The sequence below is a fragment of the Mchenga conophoros genome, linkage group LG8, assembly GCF_057382185.1.
Source record: "Mchenga conophoros isolate Kocher_MC1m ecotype Shallow Benthic linkage group LG8, M_conophoros_male_GT1.1, whole genome shotgun sequence".
Taxonomy (NCBI): Eukaryota; Metazoa; Chordata; class Actinopteri; order Cichliformes; family Cichlidae; genus Mchenga; species Mchenga conophoros.
In genome coordinates, this window is record NC_140533.1 from 22,818,886 (window position 1) to 22,842,439 (window position 23,554).

The 23,554-nt window shown below is 37.0% G+C and overlaps 1 protein-coding gene and 1 long non-coding RNA gene across 2 annotated transcripts; one reads left to right on the plus strand and one right to left on the minus strand.

Moving 5' to 3' along the window:
• The first annotated feature begins 5,679 nt into the window (after positions 1-5,679).
• Positions 5,680-22,759, plus strand: LOC146568773 (5-hydroxytryptamine receptor 3A-like). The gene is made up of 12 exons (XM_085285060.1): positions 5,680-5,755; positions 8,548-8,613; positions 9,530-9,598; positions 14,869-15,032; positions 16,450-16,494; positions 16,603-16,712; positions 18,135-18,304; positions 18,415-18,572; positions 20,213-20,423; positions 20,492-20,617; positions 20,775-20,848; positions 21,262-22,759. Exons 1-12 carry the CDS (start codon positions 5,716-5,718, stop codon positions 21,493-21,495), a joined length of 1,467 nt encoding a protein of 488 aa, XP_085141186.1. The 5' UTR covers positions 5,680-5,715; the 3' UTR covers positions 21,496-22,759.
• LOC146568774 (uncharacterized) lies at positions 11,302-14,309 on the minus strand. Its single transcript, XR_014893643.1, has 4 exons — positions 13,829-14,309; positions 13,303-13,450; positions 12,852-12,941; positions 11,302-12,267 (listed from the first exon to the last, which is right to left on the minus strand). It is a non-coding gene; the product is annotated as an uncharacterized LOC146568774 (long non-coding RNA).
• Positions 22,760-23,554: the final 795 nt, after the last annotated feature.

Sequence of the window (23,554 nt, forward strand, 5' to 3'; positions counted from 1 at the left end):
CTGTAGGTAAAATCCACTGCAAAGCACTCTTTTTGCAGAACTGTAAACACAACTCACTGCTTTGCACTCAATTTCCAAATGATCAACACACTTCTAGCAAAACTATACACATTTATGGCTATTATTTACACTACTTTGCCAACTGCCTGGCACACTGTCACATGTGAAAACTATTTTAGATAATTAGTTCACTTTGCAATCAGCCTAAGCACTATAAATAAGCTACAGGTAAGCTGTGTGTGTGGAGTACAATGGAGGGAGAAGGAAGAGTGAGAAGTAGAGGAGGCTGAGGAAGAGGACGTGGAGGTGAAGAAGTAGGACGAAGAGAACGACAAGGACAAGGAGGAGCAAGAGGAGGACGAGTAGAAGAAGAAGAAGAAGAAATAGAATTACTGATGACATCAGAGCTACAATAGTGGACCATGTAATCAACCATGGAAAGACCCTGAGGGAAGCTGGCCAACAGGTTCAGCCTTACTTGAGCTGCTACACTGTAGCAAGATCATAAGGACATTTCAAAATGAGAATCGGTTAGTACAGTCACTTTGCACAAAGACTTGTAGCACTGCCATATGCTAATGAGAAACACAACAATACCATAGATGTAAAATTCCAGAAGATAATTTCCCCGGTGCCTTGGACTAGAGGACATTGCATGTGATGTAGACGAAATTTTGTAGCCGGATCCAGAGAGACGACACAATGTAGACTGATTTGTTTTTTTTCCTCACTGAAATTACTATTTTGTTTTGACTTCGAAATAAACACTTGTGTTTGTTTTGATGTGTGTGACTAAACACCAGTACTTGAAGTTTGGATCCCTCTGTGTTTACGGACCTATGACAAAAGTATGACCTCAAACTGACATGGCCTACCTTTTGCACAGAAAAGCAAAAGCCAGATGTGGTTTTTATTCATACCATCAGTGTGTAGTTGGTGCATTGTGTGCTTATTAATGTAATGGCTTGTGTTAACTGTTTGATACAAAAATACCATTTTTACGAAGGTTTGGAGAGTTAAGCATGTTTATTAGCTTTTACAAGAAAACTACAACGTTTTGCTGATTTGGTGAAGGGTTTTGCAAAAATAGCCAATAGTTACAAAAAATGTGCTTAAGCCATCAGAAAAAACTGTAAATGGGTTGCCAACTGCTAGTAAAACTGAAGAAGACAAAGAAGAAATTACATAATAGTCATGCTGTGAGTAAGACAACGCAGCGCGTAATAACAATAGATACGTTTTTGAAAAGAAAAAGTAGCCAATCTGACCAGGGTCCTGGAGTAAATTCCGACCCTACCATGAGTAGTGGTAAGAAGAAAGCAAAAAAGGTATACCAGGGCAAACGCCAAGCCAATTCTGCTATACCTGGTCCGTGGGGGGAAATTATCAATACGTTTTTTGTGAAAAAATGTTTTCGTGGTGTGCCGTGTGATATTTTTTTTTTTTTTTTTTTTTTTTTTTTTTTTCAAAACACTAATGTAGATAACTGGGAAAAGTTAAAAATTCATGGTTCCACTTAGGTATAGACAGGAAGGAATAGTTTTAGGACTCTAATAACTTCTACAGTAATACTTCTGTTTTACAGTTGTCTCTACTTTAGACTTTTAAAGGGTTTCAGGCAGAGTTTCACTAAACCCAGTTTTAGCCTCAGACCTGCCTGGCAGATGCAGTTTTACCTCAGCATATTTATCATTATGTCCATGTTGTAGCACATAGAAATATTTAATTAACATTTTCAAGCAGACACATTTTCTCTGCAACTATTTCTTTGTCATGGTCGTTGACCCAGCATTTTGTGTTTAATATGATTATTGTCTTCTGTTCTAGTTTATTCTGATTTTGGTATCCTGTGTCCACCCCTTGTGGCCGGTTCGTGTCCCTGAGTTCGTGTTGTGGATTTCCTGTTTTATTTTGAAGGTCTGTGTCTGTTGCTACTGTGTTCAGCTTGTATCTTCCAGTCGTCTTTTCTATTAGGATCAGCTGTGCTTCCCTCCTCTGTGTGATTACCCGATTACCTTGTGTGTGTGTGTGTGTGTGTGTGTGTGTGTGTGTGTGTGTGTATATATAGTGGGTGTCGGTCTGTGCTTGTTGTCGGCTCGTCTGCGTTTCATGGTGTTTGGTTCTCTGTTTTCACCCTGCCCTTCACCCTGCCCTTCACCCTGTTTTGTCATTATTTTCAGGTTAGCTCTTAGTTTGCCCAGTTTAGGTTCCTTCAGTTATTTGTCATGCCTCCTTGCCTGTTTTGTCACTCCGCCACTTTGTAAATAAACATCACTCATATCAACAGTCTACTGCCTGCATTTTGAGTCCTCATTCTCACAACACCTCACGGCTCGCCCCGGCAGCCGTGACAGTCTTCATTCTAACTTTTGTTGAAATGTGTTGTTTGGTATAGTAATCTGTCTTTATCTATTTTTATTTTAATGTTTTATTATGTGGTTTACTATTATATGGGGAACAAGTCAGGCTTGTGTTGAGAGGGCTGTGGTCAGCCATCTGTTTTGTTCTAATAACCCAAATTTCAGGAGCGCCTTCTTTAGTTGTTCAGTTTTATAATTTTCCATTGTATAGTTGAAGTAAATGTCCATAAATAGTACAGAGAGTGTACTGTAAATCTACAGAACTTTCCATTTTACCACTTATGGAAAGGTCCGTGAACTATTCTAAAAACATCATTTTTTTATCTCTTTTTTTTTTACAGTGTAACATATGCACCATTCTTCAAGGGGCATGCAAATACCATCTCATATCATATTGCAATTGATTCAACTGTTGTTGTATCCTTCCCTCTATAAGACATGTTTTGCTATTAATAAACCAACATTATATGCTGATGCCTAATGGAAAAGTATTATTTTAATGTCCTTTTAACCCTCTCAAGGCAGGCGTTGCCGATTTGCAACGAACAACCGGATTACCCCACATACATATTTTATGAGGTTTTTTTTACTCAGAAGTACCACTGCAGGACTTGGTTGTGCATTAGCAACACAAAGTTTAATTTGAGCCTGAGAGGGTTAAGATATTTGCCCAGTAACCTAAGTAGAGCCAATAATGTCAGTAATTGACTAAAGTGGATGCATTTATCGTGGTGAAAGTAAATGGCAGCATGAAGGGAACTTGGAAATTGCCATGAAAGATGTTCTGCTTGAGGAGGGGGAAAAAACATAGCTGTCTTGCCTTTCTTAAACATGACCCAGCTGCCTCTTCTGATGGAGCACTTAACTGTGGTCTCTCCCACTTCCCTGTTCTTTCACGTTGCTATTGTGACTGTATGAAAGCTTTTACCCACATCCTGAAATCTGTGGCTGAATAGATTTTGAAATTCTATATGTGGCTCAGGACCATCGAAATGGACACTTTTTACAACCAGTTCCAAAAGTGTTGAGACGTTGTGTAAAATGTTAATAGAATCCAAATTTGGAATTATCTCATAAATCCAACTAATGTTTTTCACAGCTAATGATAGAAAATATCATGTGTTTAAACTGAGAAACTGTACGATTTTAAGAAAAGAAAAGAAAACTATTAGGCCATTTTGAAAATGATGGCAGAAATTATTGCACAAAAAGTTGGTAGTTATACAGTGTAATGGTACAAAGAAACAGCAGGAGAAAAACTTTGCAAATTGTTAGGTTTACTGGCAAAAGGCCAGTAACAGGTTGAGCAGAGATTCAATCAGCAAGAGCGGTGTCTATAAATTGTGGAACAGAATAATGATCTGCAATGTAAAACTGTTAAGACTTTGAATATATAATCTACGCATATTTTATGATGGTACCTATCAAAAGTCCACTACATTAAAATAGGTATGGTTAACTGGGTATTAAGACATTGGCAGAGAAACATTTCCAGACACCACTGGGCTTCATTCACTATTGTTCTTACAAACAAATTAGTTTTCATAGAAAAGCCATCATCAGAAACATGATCTACGTACAATGGCCAGTTTGGTTCTTACAGCTGTGCCTATGTTAATGAATGAGACTTGTTTGACTCGGTCCACAGGCCTATGCTCTCTGCCTACCATTTGTATTTTATTCCAATTCAAACAGTAGGCAGTGATTTAATAATTGTTGATCTCTAATATGGAACATTACGTCTGCAGCATAAATAAGTATGATGATCTACCCCAGTACCCCATCTTTGTGATGTTGAAAGTTACCTGTTTAACATGAAATCCTGCTGCATAGCACAGACCTCTCAGTGCTGAAAACTATATAAATCACTTTGGCTCGCTTTAATACAGATCTTACTTGCTGTCAAATCTTGTTTATTTAGGGGTTAAGTTAGCTTGGAAGTTGTAGTGGGGTGAGCTAACTTATCTCAACTGTTTATATTTGGTTCTAGGAGCAGGCAAGTTATTTACTTGGAGGTCTTTCTTTTTACCTTTCTTTATCAGGTATGTCAAATTTTGTGTTGGTGTTTTTTCATCTTGTGTCAAATATGTTTCATGTAAGTTTGTACTTTATGTTTAATGTAAAAATAAATACGAGCCCTTTTCTACAATTACAATTACCCTGCGGGAGAGGAGCTGGAACGGGCAAGTTATTGACTTGGAGGTCTTTATTTTTATCTTTCACCGTCAGACACAACCCAAGAACACATTGGTTACATCCAGATATCTTTTTGGGAGAAATACCTTGCTATTTTACAGAGACAATAGTAAACAACAGTGATGTGCAATACTGCAGATCTTGGTAATAATTTAGCACCAGATACCAAAACTGATACTTATGCTTTTAACTTATGAAGGCAGTTTATGCAGGGTACCTTTCAGGTTTTCATGCATTTAGAAACTGGAATTTTTGGAGACCTGAAATGTAAATGTACCTGTCTCTAAAGCACAACTTATGCTGTTTAAATGCAATACACCTCACAGTCAACACAAAAAGATTTAGACATTTTTCATAACTGATGTTTGAGCAATTTTTTTTCATAAAAAAAAGCTATTTTGCACAATTCAGCAGGCTATATATATGTGTGTGTGTGTGTGTGTGTGTGTGTGTGTGTGTGTGTGTGTGTGTGTTCAATACAAATACCAATGTTAGTTACGATACTATCAATATTTTAATTGATCTGCCCGCCTCTAGTAAACAACATGCTTTATCTATTACAATAGCATGGCCTCTTAATAGAAGAGTCAAGGTATTGCAGAATCCAGCAGCTAGAATTCTTTTACATCCATTGAACTTTCACTATGCTACCCCAGTACTGAAGTCACTTTATAAGTATAATATATGAAATGCACTATATAAATAAAATATCCATTGGACAGTCCTGCCCGCAGTCCAGACCTTTCACCAAGTCAAAACATTTTGTGCATCATGCAAAGAAAAGGCCTTGAAAGAGTCAAGAGTGTTAAGAAGATAGAATCTTATACTATGTCAGACAAAAATGGGACAACATTCTGCTCCCAAAAGTCCAATAACTGGAATTTTCAGTTCTTAGATTGATGGACCTTTAAGTGGGGACACTATACAGTGGTAAACATGGCCCTGTCTCAGCATTTGAGTTGCTGTCATCAAGTTCAGTTAATGGATCAAATGCACTGAAAAGGCTGTTTTGTTGGGATCAATAGAGGACAATTACTGTTGTTTTTTACATTTGCCCTGCCCTCTTTTAGGGCAGGGCAAATGTAAAAAACAACAGTGATAGAACAGCAAGCATCTCGAGAAACCAGAGGACGAGGATGCTCATTAATCTCTGAAAGCCATGATGATAGCAGGTTTCTTCTTTCTGATCTTCTTCACAGGTAAGCTGATAATTCCATCTAGCTTCATAGAGCTGACTTATGGTGCTTTTAAAATATAAGTAATCAACACTTTATTTTAACTTCATAAAAGTAAGTAGTAAGTATGTAGTTCAGTATGAAGTCTGTTTTCCTCTGAAACCAGTCATTTACCACCAAAGAACAGAAATATCCTTTTGATAAATTACACATTTTTCCGGCTCCTACTAAAACCAGATTTTTAAAAAAGAATATTAATGGATCAGGGCTTTTAAACACATTAATAAAAACAAAATGCATTTATGGGAGGAAGACAAAACAAAAAGCAAGATATTTGATTAAAAATTCAAACATGTGACAAGAAAGTAACAAGAAAAAGCACAGAATAATGGCATGGAAACACATAGGGACTTACTAGATGCTTACTGATTACACACAGAGTAATCAGTAAGTGAGCAGGGGGTAAACAATACACAGCTGAAATCAACAGACAATGGCAGGGGAGGAAATAGAACTCCATGTAAGACACCGAGGACAAATAATTATGAACATTTTTCAAAAGGATGTAAACAACCAAGACTTTTTTTTTTTTTTTTTTTTTTAAATGACATCAGAAACAGCAGTATGCGACATTACGTGATGGCAGAGCTTCAGTTCATCCTTTGTCATTTTTTTTTTTTTTTTTTTTTTAATAAATAGGACAGGGGGAATGAATGAGAGAGAGAGGGGGAGAGAAAGAAAGAAAACCAAAGAGGAGAAGAGACGGTGAGAAGGGGGGGGAAGAGAGAGAAAAAAAAAAAAAAGAACTCCTGGGTCACCTGTATGGAGAAAAAAACAAAACAAACAAACAAACAAAAAAAACAAACAGAGGAGACAGCAAACAACAAAGAGCAACATAATAATAGAGAAAACAAAGCACCATCACAATAAACTAGCTAGTCATAGATATCAATATTTACTAAATAATAAACGATATTGTGCAGCACGCAAGATAGACAGCGCACAGTGTGCTTTGAGGCAGCAGCCAAGAAAGCTTTAGTCCGTGTCTGTGAATACCCATGTGTGCATACCTGTGTGGATCAGCATGCTTGCATTCCAAAGGTTTCTCCATGTAATGATCTGCTAGGGAGTGTGGGGGGGCCACAGCCCCGTCCTCCAGGGTGTGAAGCGGGTATGGAGGAGATCAAAACTCCAGACATCCAGAGGCCCCCAGAACACAAGAGACCATGGAAGACCAACAGAAAAACAACCAAGACTAAATAAAGCTTATCTTAACCATGCTGTTTAAAACAAGAGATAGTGTACACTTGGGAACAAAGCAGACATGGAGACAATTAAAGCAGGGCAGACATTCACGGAAGAAAGTGTGAAAAGTCTTTGTTTTGTCTTTGTTAATCTGTCTTTGTCACTGTAATGCTGGGGTTTGTCGATCACTTTAAAATGGACGGTGTGGAGGAGGGGTTGTTTAATTGAGGTGCACAAGTGGTTCACCGAACTGACAGGCTGAAGTTAACTCTGTTCCCTCTAAATGTGCTTTTTGTTCAACAATTTAGCTGTACAGACCAAAAGTGGAATCAGCTGTCAAAGTATATCTCTACAAGATGCGATCAGTACTATTATAAGCAATTTTAAGATATCACTTAACCACCATTTATATCAGGATTAAGTCTTTTGCTAGTTATACCCAACCAGTTTATAACATAATAGGTTACTACATATAACTACACAACCACCTTAAAACTCTACAATTTCTTTGTCTCCAGCTTTGTCTTTTTCTCCCCGTATACCAGCACTGATTTAGAGCTTTTGTCTAAATGACAACATCATTCAGGACAACACTGCAACAAGAATATAAGCCTTCATTGGAGAGTATCACCATTAAATCAAGGTTGCCTTTTCATTCAGCTGCCTCTCAAACGCACATAAAACCTGAAAGAATAAACTTATGTTGAAACCAAGCACACCATTGTTTTTCTTGTGACATTACCAATAAGTTTGATGTGTCACATGGCCCTCTTCCTATTGAAAACTTCTAAATGGCAACTATGGTCACCACCCATCTTGAGGAGTTTGCCCCCTCACATAATGTGCCACAAACAGGACTTTAATATCACCAACCATTCCCATTTTACTATGGTGTATCCATAGTATATCCATAGTATCCATATAAATGGCCCACCCTGTATAACGCAAATGGAAATTAAATGAATCATTAAGTGAAATACAAACTATAAAGGTCCAAAAAGAATAACTGTGTAAAGCTATATCTTCCTTGGCCTGTTCAACAGCCAGGTCTGGCTGGAGTTAAGAGAATTCATGGGGTATATTGTATATTGCAGCCAATATTTCCACTGCCTTTAGCACTGGCAAAGGTCAGTTAAAAATTGCGTACATTTGAATGAATTCAAGGTATAAATTCATCACCAGTAACACAATAGTAAACCCTATTAGAAGTATGAGTTTGGTAAGTGGGGGCATCTAGAATTGTATAGAAATATATATATAATGTTATGGAGGGCCTGGCATCATCTTGTGCTTTATTTGTGTAATATTATATCATGTGATTTCGCTACAAGAAGTAGCACTGTGTATAATGAATTAAGAAATGTGATGAAGTGAAATATTCCATGAGTAGGGTTTACTTTCTTTTTTTTACCTCATCCTATAAGTTATATATTTTATAAACTCTAAAATTACAAATGTTACAACATTTAATGCAGTAGAAGTGTATGTTTTTAATCACTATTTAACGAAACATCCAGATTTCATTAATAAAGGGGAAGAAACTGACATGTTCTTGTACTCTTTTCTGCCAGGTGGAAATGCTTTCACTGTAGAGCTACACGATGATCAACAGATGCCCAATGACACCATTACTACAGGTACAGAAAGAGCACTTCAGAAGTTGTCAGGAATTATAAATATATGCATTTTAAATTAATTATCTAGCCAGTTAGCTTTTCTGTTTTACAAATGTATTCATTACTTCTTTTGACTATTTAGATTATAGATTATATTTATTGTTTATATTGTTAATTTAGTACTTTCTATAGTAAGAAACAGTATATATGTCATGAAGACAATACATGTATATGAGAAACCTGTTTGTCACACACATATATTTCAGATCATCAAGCAAATACAACATTAACATTACACAACAATAACCAGAGTAACTACAAAATGCAGTTTTTAAATGATGATTTCAGGAGGGGGGGGGGGGGTGTAAGTTATGGACAACCTACCTTTGTCCCACCCTCAGCAGCAAGAATTGCAATCAAGCGTCAAGCAATCACTGTGGGGGAATTTGGGTTCACTCTTCTTTGCTGAGTTGTTTTAATTCAACCACACTGGGGTCTGATTTAAGTCTGGATTTGCAGTATGCAACTCCAAGTCTTCATTTTATTCTTTGAGCCATTCAGAGAAGTTGGATCAAATACTTCACAGTCCAAGTCTGGTGGCTAGAAATTCTCATTTTGGGTAGAAAAGAGAATTTATGGTTCTATTGATGATGACAAATAAAGCAGCAAAGCAGCCCCAGACTGTCACACTACCACCACCATGTTTCACTGTTTGTAAGATATTGTTGGAATAGGACCAGGTTTGTTCAGAGAACCTTTTTTCCCCTTGATGCATTTCTTATTTATTCAGGTTACTGATCAGAAACAAGTAAGTGTGACAAATATGCAAAAAACTAAGAAATAAGATGGGAAATAAAGACTTTTTCATGGGATTCTACATACATACAGTTGTTATATACACTCATCATATGCAACAGTATCTATTTATTTATTCCAGGTGGAAATGCCTCTGGTTTATTGCCACAAGATGTTGATCAGCAGATATCCAACGGGACCTTTAACAGAGGTACAGGTCTATTTTTAAATACATGTGCAATAATTTGCTTTCTCTGCCAATTTATTTTTGATTCATTAAGCAGACTATCTGAAAATAAACTTCAGATTCAGTCAAAGATTCACTTAAATTTTGTGAAAATAAACTCTATTTATAATTTTCCATATTTTGTTGTACATGACTATCAACAATGAAGGGTAATATGCAGAGTGGTAATGATTAAGTTGATTACTAATCCTTGCAATAATCCTTTCTGTCATCGTTGTATTTTTACTCAGTTGTATATAGTATTTGTATTTGTATTCTATTTTTATCTTATTGTATATTTATTTTATTTTATTCTACTGTATATAGTATTTTATTTTATTCTATTCTGTACAGTTGTGTACTGTATTTATTCTTATTGTATTCTAATTTTTGCCTCATAACTTTTGCACTGTCCACTTCCTGCTGTGACAAAACAAATTTCCCACGTGTGGGACTAATAAAGGTTATCTTATCTTATCTTACTAAAGCCAAGCTATTTCTTCCCCCCTAAGGACCTTGAGAAGCTGATTCATGCATTCATTACTTCGAGACTAGACTACTGTACCTCCCTTTATTTTATTTTGGTCTCCCACACTATTTTCTTAACTGTTTGCAATTAGAATAGATTGAATGCCTTTATTGTCACTATACACTTGTACAATGAAAGACAGAGCATCTCCTTCTCAGTGCAAACATGCTCGGGGGGTCTGCAGCACTACATACATATGGACAGTATTAACAGAGAAAAAATATATGAAATGTAAGAATATAGAAGCCAGTTTTAAAAAGCAATATGTAATAAACAGTGTTATGTATATACAGTTGGGTTACATAGAGGATATGAACAACCAGGTGCCAGAATGAATGATCATATTACTCCAGTTTTAACTAGCTTACACTGGCTTCCTGTGAAATTTCGTATTGATTTTAAAATTCTTTTACTCACTTATAAAATTTTAAACTGTATGGCACCTAGCTATTTAACAGGACTTCTCCATTTGTGTAACCCAAAAAAGCACTAAGATCCTCTAATCAGATGCTCTCAATGAAACCCAGGTCTAGCCTGAAAGCCAGAGGCGATCGTGCCTTTGCTATCGCTACACCTAGACTATGGAATAATCTCCCTGCACTGAAAAAAATATGTTGTTGGATTTACTTAATTCAATGGTGGACATTTGTTGCACACAGATGTTTTGCTTTGGCAGCAACTTAAACAATTGAGTTAAATTAACACAATTTATTCATGTTCAATAAACCTGTGCAATTTGTGTTGATAAAATGTGACTTAAACATGTTTTGATGAAGTAATTTGAGCTCTTGAAATATTTTAATCCTTCACAATTTTCTCACTTTATCCCAACACGATTCAATAACTTTTACCCAATACTACTTGGTCACTTAAATACTACATGTTATCTTCAAATTACATTTTGCTATTATATTCTAGTATCAAATACACAATTTTCAAATGGAGGCCTTATAACAGATTATATTGTTCTCTTCCAAGATGGTTGCTGGCATCCACCAGTAACCTTTCAAAACAAAATGTCTAATTTCACTGCATTGACAGTAGGTAAAGAATTAAACTGACATTACTCCACTACTGAATCTATATAAATCAACAGTTAAATAATGTCAGTTCTTCCGTGTTCTCTGGAATCAATCACAGCAAAGAAATTGGACTGTTTCTTTTGAAAAATGTTGGGAAAGAACAAATCAAAACATTCTATTTAAGGCCTCTGACGTCAAGATTCAGTTAAACAACAATTATGACTAAACAATTTGAGGTAATGTTAGTTTCCATTAACATTAAATTAGGTTACTGAATTGGCAAACACCTTCCTATTAACATTACCCATTTTACCCCAATAACTAAAGAAATTAGCACTTGCAGGTCAAAACCTTTATTCAAGAGATGCAAAAATAACATTGATACAGTGACTGTCAAAAGTTACGGCACTGATCATACTGTGACATCTTGGTTCAAAACAGCACACTTAGAAATATTCAACATTCCTTACTTCAACTGAATGAAACTGAAAATACCATTTCACACGGCCCATATGGGATATTTAGACTGCATAACTGTTCATGCTACATCTCTTCACTAGTAAAAGAAAGAAAAAATACAAAGAGAAATTTAAAAATGCTGCCAAAATGCTGTACAGAGCAAAAGGAAAAACAAACAACAACAAAAAACGGCTCGTCCTCATGGCAGTTGCAGAGTATATAAAAATGAACCCTGCGATCTGTTCCTGGAATTGAGCTTCAAAAATGCAGCAGAACAAGTGTGAGATTTAAATGTCCTCTCACCTAGAGCTGATCAGCTTGCATGCATAACAGTGAGCTTTCCTTGCAGGAGCAGTTTTGTCTTAGTTGTGAGTTTTTCTTGAGAGCTGAGTTGCTTCCAACTCCATTACCACCCTTTGAATCACCTCAAAAGTGTAGCAGAGTTGTGATGGGTAACTCATGTTGAAGGAATAAAAATGGTCCAAACAGCATGGCTACTGCAAAGGTCACGTTATCCAGATCTTGAAGAACTACTATACCCTCGATGATGATGCCAACGTCAGAAAAGTCATTGCCTGGTGCATCCTCTGGAGACAGATGTTCATTGTGGTTTTCTCAATCTGTGCAGTGGCCTCAGTCAAGTCCTGGTTAAACACAAAACATTTCTTTAAGATTCCTTTTTAAACTCATCTCTTTTGAATCTACCAGTTCTAATGTTAGAGTAATTTAAACCAATGCAAGCAACATAGTAAATAGCTATAGCCAAAGAGTGGCCTGCCATGCTGCCATTCATGGTCTAACAGAGTTTCTAAGAGAGGGTGAAAAACATAATAATTTCAAATGCTTTACATTAGTTTTTCTTAGAAAGACACCGGCCCATCAGAAATCCAGGTTTTGTCACTCAGAAGATGTTAGAATTTAGACTTTCAGCCCCACAATTTGGTTAGCTGTTGGTCTTTTTTTTTTTCAAACAAAAGCTAATGTAAATATTGGTGGGATTTTCCTTTGTTCACTAGAATGACAAATTTAAAGTTTTTTCACACTGATGTGACCCCTAATACAGGGGTGGGGCCTCAAGGGCCGGCGGCTGAGTTCACTACCAGGCCTCATGTGAACTTCAAATTATTAAAGAGGACTACTGGTCCTAACTGTTCCAATGAGGATCAAGTGGATAACTAAATGCATTTTTAAATGTTGCAAAGCCACAATCTACTCATAAAACACTCACCATGAACTCCTGCACCAAGATGTTGCAATTGTCTTTCACACAGATGCGGAGCACTTTGATGAGGGACTCCCTTCGAGCATTAATGTCATCCTAAAGTATTATAACAAAGAAAACAGAGATTTGTGAACTTTTCAGTAGCACAGAAGAAAATGATCCCAGACAAAAACTTAAACCAGTCAACATGCAACACCAGCATCTACAAAGCAATATCAAAAGTTCCTGTTTGACATCAACTTTATGGATATATAGTTTCCAGAACATTTATTTTTTTTAAAAGATCAATTTTTCTCAGTGGGCCAGTAAATGCATGACGAAAATTATGGCATCCTTTCGGTGGAATCAGTACTCACGGGTAATAGTTGACTGTTTCAATGGATGCAGCATAAAAATCTTTTACTGACCTAATGCAATACATATACACTTTGTAGTTAAAGAATTTTAAAGTTCTTACTGTCATTATGGCAGCTACATCCTTTAGCTTTGTGCCCTGTTCCCCCGATCACTTTGCAAACACTTTCAGCAGACTGTCAGAGAGAAACTCAGCTCCGTCAGAAACCTGTAAAGGCATGGTTGGGATGCACTGGAATGCTGCATTTTATCTGAAATGACATAAAATTATTTTGAAATAACAGCAGGCACTGTGCTTGGTTAATAATCAGTAATGTTTTGTTGAATAAAAACTGTGTTTCCAGATCTTATGGGATTAAAAAAATCCAAAGATGTTTATTTCTGATTTGCAACCCAAGAACCCACAAGTTACAACCTCATTTTAGTTCAAGTGTGCATTAATGTGAGTCCAGTAATCACCTTTCTGACGATACATACAGGTATAAGTTAAACCTATGGCAGATTTTGGATTTCTCAGTTGTATTAATAGGGTGGTCTATTTGAGTATGCATGCACCTAATAATTATAAAAAAAACCTATTATAATTAAGTTACAGAAACCTTAAGCGAAAATAGAATATACTTTCTTACCATAACACCTTGAACCCACAATCCATCAGCTGACTCCTGGTGAAATGCAGAATAGATGTGGTCTCTCAATGTGCATCAACAAAAACAAAAACAAAAGGACAGCAGGAGGGGTAGGGATGTAAGCTAGCATAATGCCACTGATGATATTAGCTAAAGCTGTTCAATGTCCAAAATCTCACTAACACCACGGTGCAGTAAATACACAATGTAACTGAAGAGTCAGTTGACAAATGTATTCACACAGAAAACCAAATTATGTTATGAGTGCCTCGTAATTAGGTTTAATGTGATATTATGGCTCTTGTGCCAAAGACAAATTCAAATGAAAAAGCGCCAATTCTTTGACAACAGATAAAACAGCAAATAAGCTAACGGCTCTTTTTTAGCATGTTACATGGCGGCACTTTAGACGTTTAACTACATTTGGCTGAAATATGGTAAACATTAATTCAAAAAATCAAGACATACCAAAAAACGTAGAGTTGGCTGCTTGACTTGACTGAGATGGATGCATTTTTTAAACCACGATCCAAAGCCCGCGAGATGAAATCACGCTTGGTTTCACGAGATTTAACGTTGCTATCTTATTGACTTACTTCACCTGAACATGATATGAACAATTTAATACACCCTTTCTGCATATCATGTAGTTTTTACACTATATAGTTACATTTATCTTTAAAACATGAGGCAATTGTGTTAAATACATGCAAGATGCTTACATAAATCCAAGAGATGGCCAGTCCCTTTTTTTCAGTGTGTTGCCATTCGTACTTCTGATACTATTCAGTCTTTTAAATCTTGCTTAAAGACTCATCTATTTACTTTGGCCTTGACTCAAGTTAGTTGATTATCATTTGGCAGGCTTCTATGTTTGTCTTGTGTTGCTGTTGTCTCACTGTTGGTTCTTGCTCTTAATTTGTGAAGCACTTTGATCGACATTGTTGTTGTTTTTACATGTGCTTTATAAATACATTTTAATTTTAATTTAACTTAAATTGTATGGATATCATCATCAGAGTGTCTTGATGCTGTTTCAGAAAAAGAAGAGAACAATAATGGAAACTGTGGTTATAACGATGTTGTAAAGTTTCTAAACTTGAACAAAGGCAATGATAACTACACTCTGACAAGGCCTGTGAAAAACTACAATACTGTTACAGAGATATCACATCTAATGAAAGTTTTTGGGATCCTAGATATGGTAAGTAGTTTCTATTTTTGCTCATGAAGCATCATTCCCTTCTGCCAAACATTAATTCTTTACTCTAGTTATTTGCTATTATTAATGCTCTATACTTATAGTTATTATTATTAGTTAATACTGTTGTGGGTTGTCTTCAGGTTTTGGTCATCTGCTTGCACTCTGAAGTTTAATGATGAGAGATATACATTGCTATGTTTTTAGAGCCCTACAAATTTTGAATTTGTATTTTATACAAGGAAAGGTATTGTGTTTTACATAAGGATGGGTATCGTTTAGGTTTTATCCGATACCAGTGCCAAACCAGTATGTTGCCGGTGCTTAAACGGTGCTCGAACCGGTGCTTAAAGAATGGAGAACACAAACTTTGTCCAAAAACCTCTCATATTTAGCTGTTTTGTGTAAAAAGATAACAATGTTAGCCTTTTCTGCAGCTATAGGGCATATATGGTATCACTCTTGGCTGGAAGCAGTGCTTAAACAATGGAAAAAACACAAACTTTGTCCAAAAACCTCTCATGTTTAGTCGTTTTCCACTTTTTCTTTGGTCATTTTAGCCTTTTTGGTCAGGGTGAAGGGAGTATCTGCCATTAAAACAACAAGACAGCCACATGTAACTATGACGGTGTTTGCTAGTTCACCTTACATGCATTAATTTAATAACGTGGTTAGCCTACTCAATGTAAATTACACACGAACAACATTAAGCTACTCCCCCAAAGAAGAACAGCTACTGCTGCATCATCATCCGTCATCATTTCTGCTACACTGGCAGGGCTACGGGCCAGGAGTCTCCTCTTCGGGTTCTTGGGGGATGTTGATAACTCCGGGTCCGATAACAGGCACCACACCCGCAGTATATGTGCTCGTCGTTCGTCGTCAGATTCGAGGTGTTACCTCCTTTGCACAGTATCACAGTATCACCTTAAAGCACTTGTTGCAGGCTGCTGAGTTTGCATGTTTTGCTGTGAAGTACAGCCAGACTTTTGACCGCTTCGCCTTGGGCATTTTTAATCTGTAGCTCTGCTCTAAAAGAACGTACGCACCTGGGCCCGCCTACTATCCTTGCAAAGGTAAAATGATTGGCTAGAATCCAAAGTGCATGACATCTCAGGAAAAAAAGGACCGAAATAAAGCACCAAAATGTGCGCTGCTTTTCGGTCTGGTTACTACTGTTTATGTCAGAACCGATACTGGTACTCATCCCTAGTTTTACAGCACTTTTGTTAGCTACAGTTTGCTAATTGCATCGCTGGCAAGATATAAGATCCACTATAAATAAAGAATTGTTATTTCCATCTGGAATAAAAATTATTTGGGTCTGTTTTTGGGACCTCTTCACCATTTCTGTGACCACATATGGAATACTCAGGCACCTAGTCTAATCTAGCGTCACCCTTGATTTCTTTGCACACAGAAAGAAACCGAACAGCTCTTCATTTCTTATATTTGGGTATTTTTGGTAAGTTTTTCATTAGAAATACACAATTTCAAGCTATTGTTGAAATATGGATTTCATCTGTTTTTCTTGCTTCCATCCCTCCCTTCTCTTTTACAAAACCTTGTGTAGAGATGGAAAAATGAGCACATTTCTTGGAACCCAAAGGAATTCTGTGGACTTGAATCCATAACAATTCCTACTGAACTGTTATGGATGCCAGATTTAATTATCGAAGAAATGTAAGTTTAATATTAATATGCTTAATATTCATATTCTATCCATACACTCTTAGATGTAGAATAGGAGAACAGAATAAAAATAATCCTTTAATTGTCCTACAAGGGGAAATTTGGTTGTATCAGCAGCAAAAAAAAAAAAAAACACACATATACAAAAAGAACAGGACATAGGACAGAAAACGCAATTTTTACATATTTACATCATGGACAATAGTTACCAGAGCAGAGCAGAGTACAGTACAGTTGTTAAAATTAGCGTACAGATAGTGTGCAAACAGAGCAGGATAGTGAAAGATGTTTAAATAGTTACGAATATTTAGAATAATTAGAAAAGTGCAGATTGTGTATTGTACCTGTGCATTAAAAAGTAGACATGTAACTTACAATAAGTTAGTGTATATATAGGCTGAGAAAAAGTAATGTGCAGTTATAACAGGAGAAGCACTGATGTAAACATCTGTGTTTGTTGGGAGCAGTTTTGATTGTACAGTCTGACAGCTGCACGGAGGAAGGACCTGCGGAAACGCTCCTTCATGCATCTAGGATGCAGCAGTCTGTCACTGAAGGAGCTCTGCAGTTCAGCAACATTTACATGCATGGGGTGGGAGACTCTATCCATCAGAGATGTTATTTTGGCCAGAGTCCTTCTGTTTCCCACCACCTGCACTGAGTCCAGGGTGCATCCCAGAACAGAGCTGGCCTTCCTAATGAGTTTATCAACACAATTGTCTATAAAATTCTGAGCTCCACCTAGGGGGGCAGTAGTCCACAATAGATAAACAAAAACAAGAAACACAAGAACAACTATTAAAGAGAAGTGGTAAATGGCCTGTATTTGTATAGCGCTTTTACTAGTCCCCCCTAGGGACCCCAAGGCACTTTACACAGCCAGTCATCTACCCATTCACACACACTGGTGGAGGCCTACATGCTACAACTGTAGGCACGCTACAGTTGTAGCCACAGCTGCTCTAGGGCGGACTGACAGAGGCGAGGCTGCCATATCGCGCCATCGGCCCTTCTGGCCTGGTAGGTGAAGTGTCTTGCCCAAGGATACAGTGACCGAGACTGTCCGAGCCGGGGCTTGAACCGGCAACCTTCCGATTACAAGGTGAACTCCCAACTCTTGAGCCACAATCGCCCCGCGAATAAAAAAGGACTCGGTCACTTGGTCGGAATGTATTCACATTCACAGACCCACCAACAGTTATGGTGATGCTGTAACATTGTTATTTCATGGAAAAAATATGAAAACTGTGCCTACACTTTGTGTTAAAAAAGAGGGGGGAGACTGTTAGAAAAATTTTTTATTTATAAAATGTGCTGCTTGCTTTTGCTTTAATTTCATTTCTCATGGTCTATGATAGATGCTATGGAATTGCACTATACCTCGTGTAAAATTTGTTTTTCATTTTCATTCAGGACAGAGAAGGATAGGGCTACTACAAACCCTTTTCTGACGATTTATTCAAATGGCAACGTCTCATTTAGGAATGATCATGTGGTAGTAAGCACCTGTAAGATGAATGTGTACAAATTCCCCTTTGACATTCAGAGCTGCAACCTCTCCTTCAAGTCAATGACACATACTCGTGAGTTCATAACAGATTTTGTTTTTCTTGGTCTCAGGAATAGACATCATCAGATACCACGGCATATTTTTCTTCCTTACTGATGTGATTACTGCATTTTCCCACTTCAGCTCGAGAAATAAATTTGAAAACACTGGAAAATGATAAAGTGATAACAAGGTGGTCCAAAGACTTGATAGAAACACAGGATGAATGGGAGTTCCTCAACATTACAGTCAACAACCAAACCAGTGATTTGGACTCATTTCAATCTATGCTTGTTTACACTGTAAGTATTTTGAAAACATTTATCCACTTTAGCCACACAGCATCAAGCCAAACCATATTTCTAGTTTAATTCATTTGTCATGAAAACAAAGGTAATCCATTGTGTAGCTTTTTCCCCCCGGCAGCTTTCAATGCCTAGGTTTCTTCACCACATTTATGATTACTGACACCTACTTCGGTTGCCGCGTTCTTAAGCTCCAACAAAGTAATCTTTGCCCTGTTGATAAAAAAAACTGCACTGGATACTGAATGTACCAAATGTTTATTTATTGCTGATTATTACTTTAATGATTATGGGAAGAAGTATATTGTCAGAGAAGTCATTGTGTTCTAATAGTATACTGCAGCAATTCTACAAAACCAACTAGATCAGTATCAAATAAAATGATTATTATAAGATTTTTTTTAATCCAAAAATATTTTAATGTTATTGAACCTCTCCCAGATGGAGAGCAAACAGCTGGCAAATAATCTCATCCTCACAGAGGATGTGATCAAACAAGGTATTGTGCCAAAACGTGATTGTCTGCCAAAACATTAGTACAGGAATGTTGTTTGTAGCTCAAGAATCAATATAATTCATCAGAGATACATTTGATATTTGTTTCACATATTATAGGCCAACAAGTCATTAAATACAGGCAATCACGTTTTGACAGATGATCGCTTTTGGGCGATAGCCTGGTTTAGCCTGGTTAAGCTTTCAAAATAAACTCAAGATGTTGGGTTAGTTGTTAAATATGCCCAAGGCTAATCTAACAACTGGTCCCACAAGAAGACCAACCATATGGGAAATCATTTGGTAAAGCTCAAGCAGGGAGTTCAACCAACAAGGAGCATTGTAACAAAAAGTGGGAGTAAACTTAGAGTGATTGGCCTGCAGGGTACAATCCATTTGACTAATCTGCTGTGAAGTTGGCTTTAGTTGCTGGACCAAAGCACCGAGAACTTGGTCATACTCACCTAACATGGCCCCATGACGGGTATATGGACTGTTTCCAAGTCTGCTGGGCCTGGAGATTGGCCGGGTTGTTCTATCATGGTTACTGGTGAAATAGACTAAGAGTTGGGTTTATTTACAGAGGGGCACATTGGGGCATAGGCAAGAGATACCAAGGGGCACCAAATGGGTGCTGGCAGCCAAGGAAAGTCTGTAAGAGAAGGAAATAAAGTGTTCTGGTGCCAACGTGGCTGCAGGAGTTGGTTACATCCATTCAAGATATTTGCAATTCCTCTAGATGCTCCGCAATGCATTTCAGCAGTGTCGCATTAAGCAAGTCTCGCTTCATGTGGCTTAAATTACAATCCGGTCTATTTTTTATGGAAGCTGAAGAAGGGCAGGAAGCCAGTCATAGGGCATTGAGAATTTGGTGATTTTCAAAATAAAGGTGCTATACCCATGTATACTATACTATACTTTCTCTGGCTTTCTGAAACATTCTCAGTGTAATTTGAAGTTGTGATGAGGACAGAACAAAAGTCAGTGTCATAAGCATGAAGGTGATTTTTCTCACTCAGCGTTCTCTGCATTTGCATCTTTTCTCTGTGCACACTTGTTTTTCCTTATTTACTTTTTGTGCCTGCCTTAATAGTTAATGCAAAGTAGAAGGATGATTAACCACTTGACACATGATTTCACAGATTACCATGAAGAGGAGATCTGTCCTCTACATTGCCAATTTCATTCTGCCGATCCTCTTCTTCTTAATTCTGGACTTGGTCTCCTTCCTGATCTCAGATAGTGGGGGTGAGAAGCTCAGTTTCAAGGTGACTGTCCTGCTTGCTGTCACCGTGATGCAGCTTATACTCAATGACATTCTGCCGAGCTCTTCAAACAAGGTTCCACTTATAGGTAAAGAAGACGAGTTTATTTGATGGAAGACATTAGTTAATCACATTAACACAACCTACTCTCCTCAGCTCTCTACTGCGTTGGGGTTTTTACTCTGATGCTGCTCAGCCTCTTGGAAAGCATTTTAGTGATGCATCTGCTTGATAAAGACTCTGCTACACAAAACAACAAGACAGATGGTGACCAAAGCCTAAGTGAGTAGCACTTAAAACTTAAAATGCTGTTTTTACAGGTGAGCTTAATCATAACAGTTATTCTACTTTTGGATCTAAAAGATATCATGTATGCAAGTTTAAATTTCTGGTTATGGTTTCAATTATGTTGCTTTTTGTGTTTAATATGTCATTCCAGGGATGAAGAAATGTTGTCACTGTGCACCTGTATGTGATGCATCGCCTGATGAAACAGAATCTGTGACCAAAGAGGTGAGAATTAACACGTTTTTAGGAAGAAAAAAAACCATATAAAAAGTTGTCATGTTGCATGAAAGTTAAAATGTGTGTTTGCATATCAGTTAAACTATTATTCCAGTCACAATGGCAACAAACCAGTTTTTAAAAAGTACCAGCAGTCATTTCACCATACATGTACTGCAGGTAAAATATTAAACACATCACCAATTTTCTAAGTAAATCTTTTTTTAAAGGTATTATTGATATGAAATTCTTCGCAGATGTTGGTAACAACCCATCCAATCTAAACTGTAGCTGCCCACAAATAAAGTTATATATTTCCTTAGAGATATGGTTATGTGTAAATTAATACTTAATTTATTTCTGTATATAATTTGCAAGCTTGTTCATTTCCTTCTTAAAAAAATAAATCTATACTTTTACAGGATAGCAGCAGCAAATTGATGGAGGCATCCCTTAATCTCAAACAAGTCTTAAATGAACTGGAAGAGAACGGGAAAACAATGAATCTGCTTGGCAGTAAAAGGAAAGACGTGAAGTCTGGCTACTGGACTAGAATAGCTAAAAGAATCAATAAGATGTTCTTAATTTTTTATATCACAACACTCACTGTGTTTTTGGGAACTATGTTTTCATTGTGGAACAGTGAAAACTACTAGGGCTGAAGTAAAAAGCAAACAAAAAAAATGAAGTGATTAAGATCAACATGAACTTATTTTTAATGTGTTAGTTTATCTTAGCTAACTAGTGACAGAATTGATAACTTGGAGGAAAATAAGGACACTAAACCTAAAAATCAGTTTAAGGGGATCAGTTTCAGGCTGCAAGAAACCAAGGATATACTGTCCACTTTGACTGTCTTTGTCTCTAGCAGTATTTGGCTCCTTGTTATTTGACTAGTTGCACTGAAAAGGGAAAATCCAGTGGTTAGCTGTAATGTAACTAACAGCTAGCAGATACTGCATGTTAGCTGCAATGTAATATCAGGTCCTTAAGCTTCTTAGTCATTATTTTTAGTTTGTATTCTGTTTTTGGTTGGTGTTAGAGTTGTTCTTTATATTTGATTCTTTTCTTTAGTTTAGTCTAGCCTCTCTAGTATTCCCTCCCATCTTATTATCTACTCTATCTCTGTCTTAGGTATTAATGTTGTGTTATTTACCTTTAATCCTGCTGGCTTGCCTTTAAAGTCTGTTTTGTTTTTTTTTAGCTCCCTTTAAATAAGGTTTATAACATATTTACACAATGGGTGAAGTTAAGACAGTCTAACACGTTGTTTGTGTTGTCTGGTATGCAGTGGAATGGTGAATTAACTTCTCCACTTCTTTTAAAGATTTTCTTTAAGCTCAGTTAAACTTTGTATTCGTTCGGACAGGAACTTGAGCAATGTCTGCCTATAATGGAATATTTCATTTCATTAATTTTGACACCAATTACTGATCTATGTACATGTTTGACAAGTAATAAACAAAATGCTAATGTTCTGCCAATTTTAACTAATGAATATATTTAAAGTACAGTGTATTGGAAGTGTAGATCTTTTATGACTTGTGTCAAATATGGTAAATGGACTGGATCATAAATAGTACTTTCCTAGTATACCTGAGCAATCAAAGTGCTTTATACAACTTGCCTTATTTAGGCAAAAGAGAAGGCAACTTGGGGTTAGGATATTTAGCATGGAGCAGCCCTGGATCGAACCACCAATCTTCCAACTAGTAGATGCTCTACCTCCTGCGCTACAATAGCCACGCTTGCTTATTTCTGGCAACATCAAGCATTGTAGCTCATGTTTCCTGTAAATCTATTTGCTTCCTAGATACTTTGTGTATTAGCATGAAATAATCAGTCCTGTTATCTGGTTCTAAAAATGTAAAAAATAAATAAATAAACTTCTCCTTTCTCTGTATGTTTCTTGCACAACTAACCCATCTTTCCAGCAAATTTAAAATTACCGATGAGACTGTCATGTTAAAGTGGCTAGCTTCATCTATAAAATTAACATATTTACAGACTAGTCCAAACTTTTGATGTCTATAACTAACCCCACTTCAAGGCAACTATTTAAATTGTTAAAAGTTGGCTAAGGTTTAAATCTGGGGGTGGGGACACTTGGGGGGCATTGGGCTGGAGGCTGGCTATACCCTGGACAGGTATCCAATCTGACATCAATTTGTAGTATGACCTGATTAAATATCATGCATTCCCCTCCAATACTTTCCAATCATATGAAGCTGCGTCACTATCATCTACAAGGGCATTTTACACCTCACACATGGCTTATGTAATGCTTCAGTTCATGAAGAACAGTCTCTGCAACACCACTGAGTCCATAATCCTCAGATATAGTATAACCACATCCATCCTACACTCCTACTCCTACAAAGCACTTCAGCTGAGTCAAGTGCATCCTTTAAATCACATAGAGGTGGAAGAGGAAGAGGTTTCTTTATTACAAGTATCCAGAGGGAGAACTGTGGTGTTGTCTGTAAAAGAAATCTATACACCCACATATCTCTCACATGGTCTCTATCTCTCTCTCTCTCTCTCTCTCTCTCACACACACACACACACACACACACACACACACACACACACACACACACACACACCACCTACCATTTGTCGCTGCAGTGCTCTCCAGTCTTCCCACTGAATAAAAATCAAGGATGACAGGGTAAGGGTTCAACTTCCAGTTTTATGGTGGTCCAGAAATAGTGA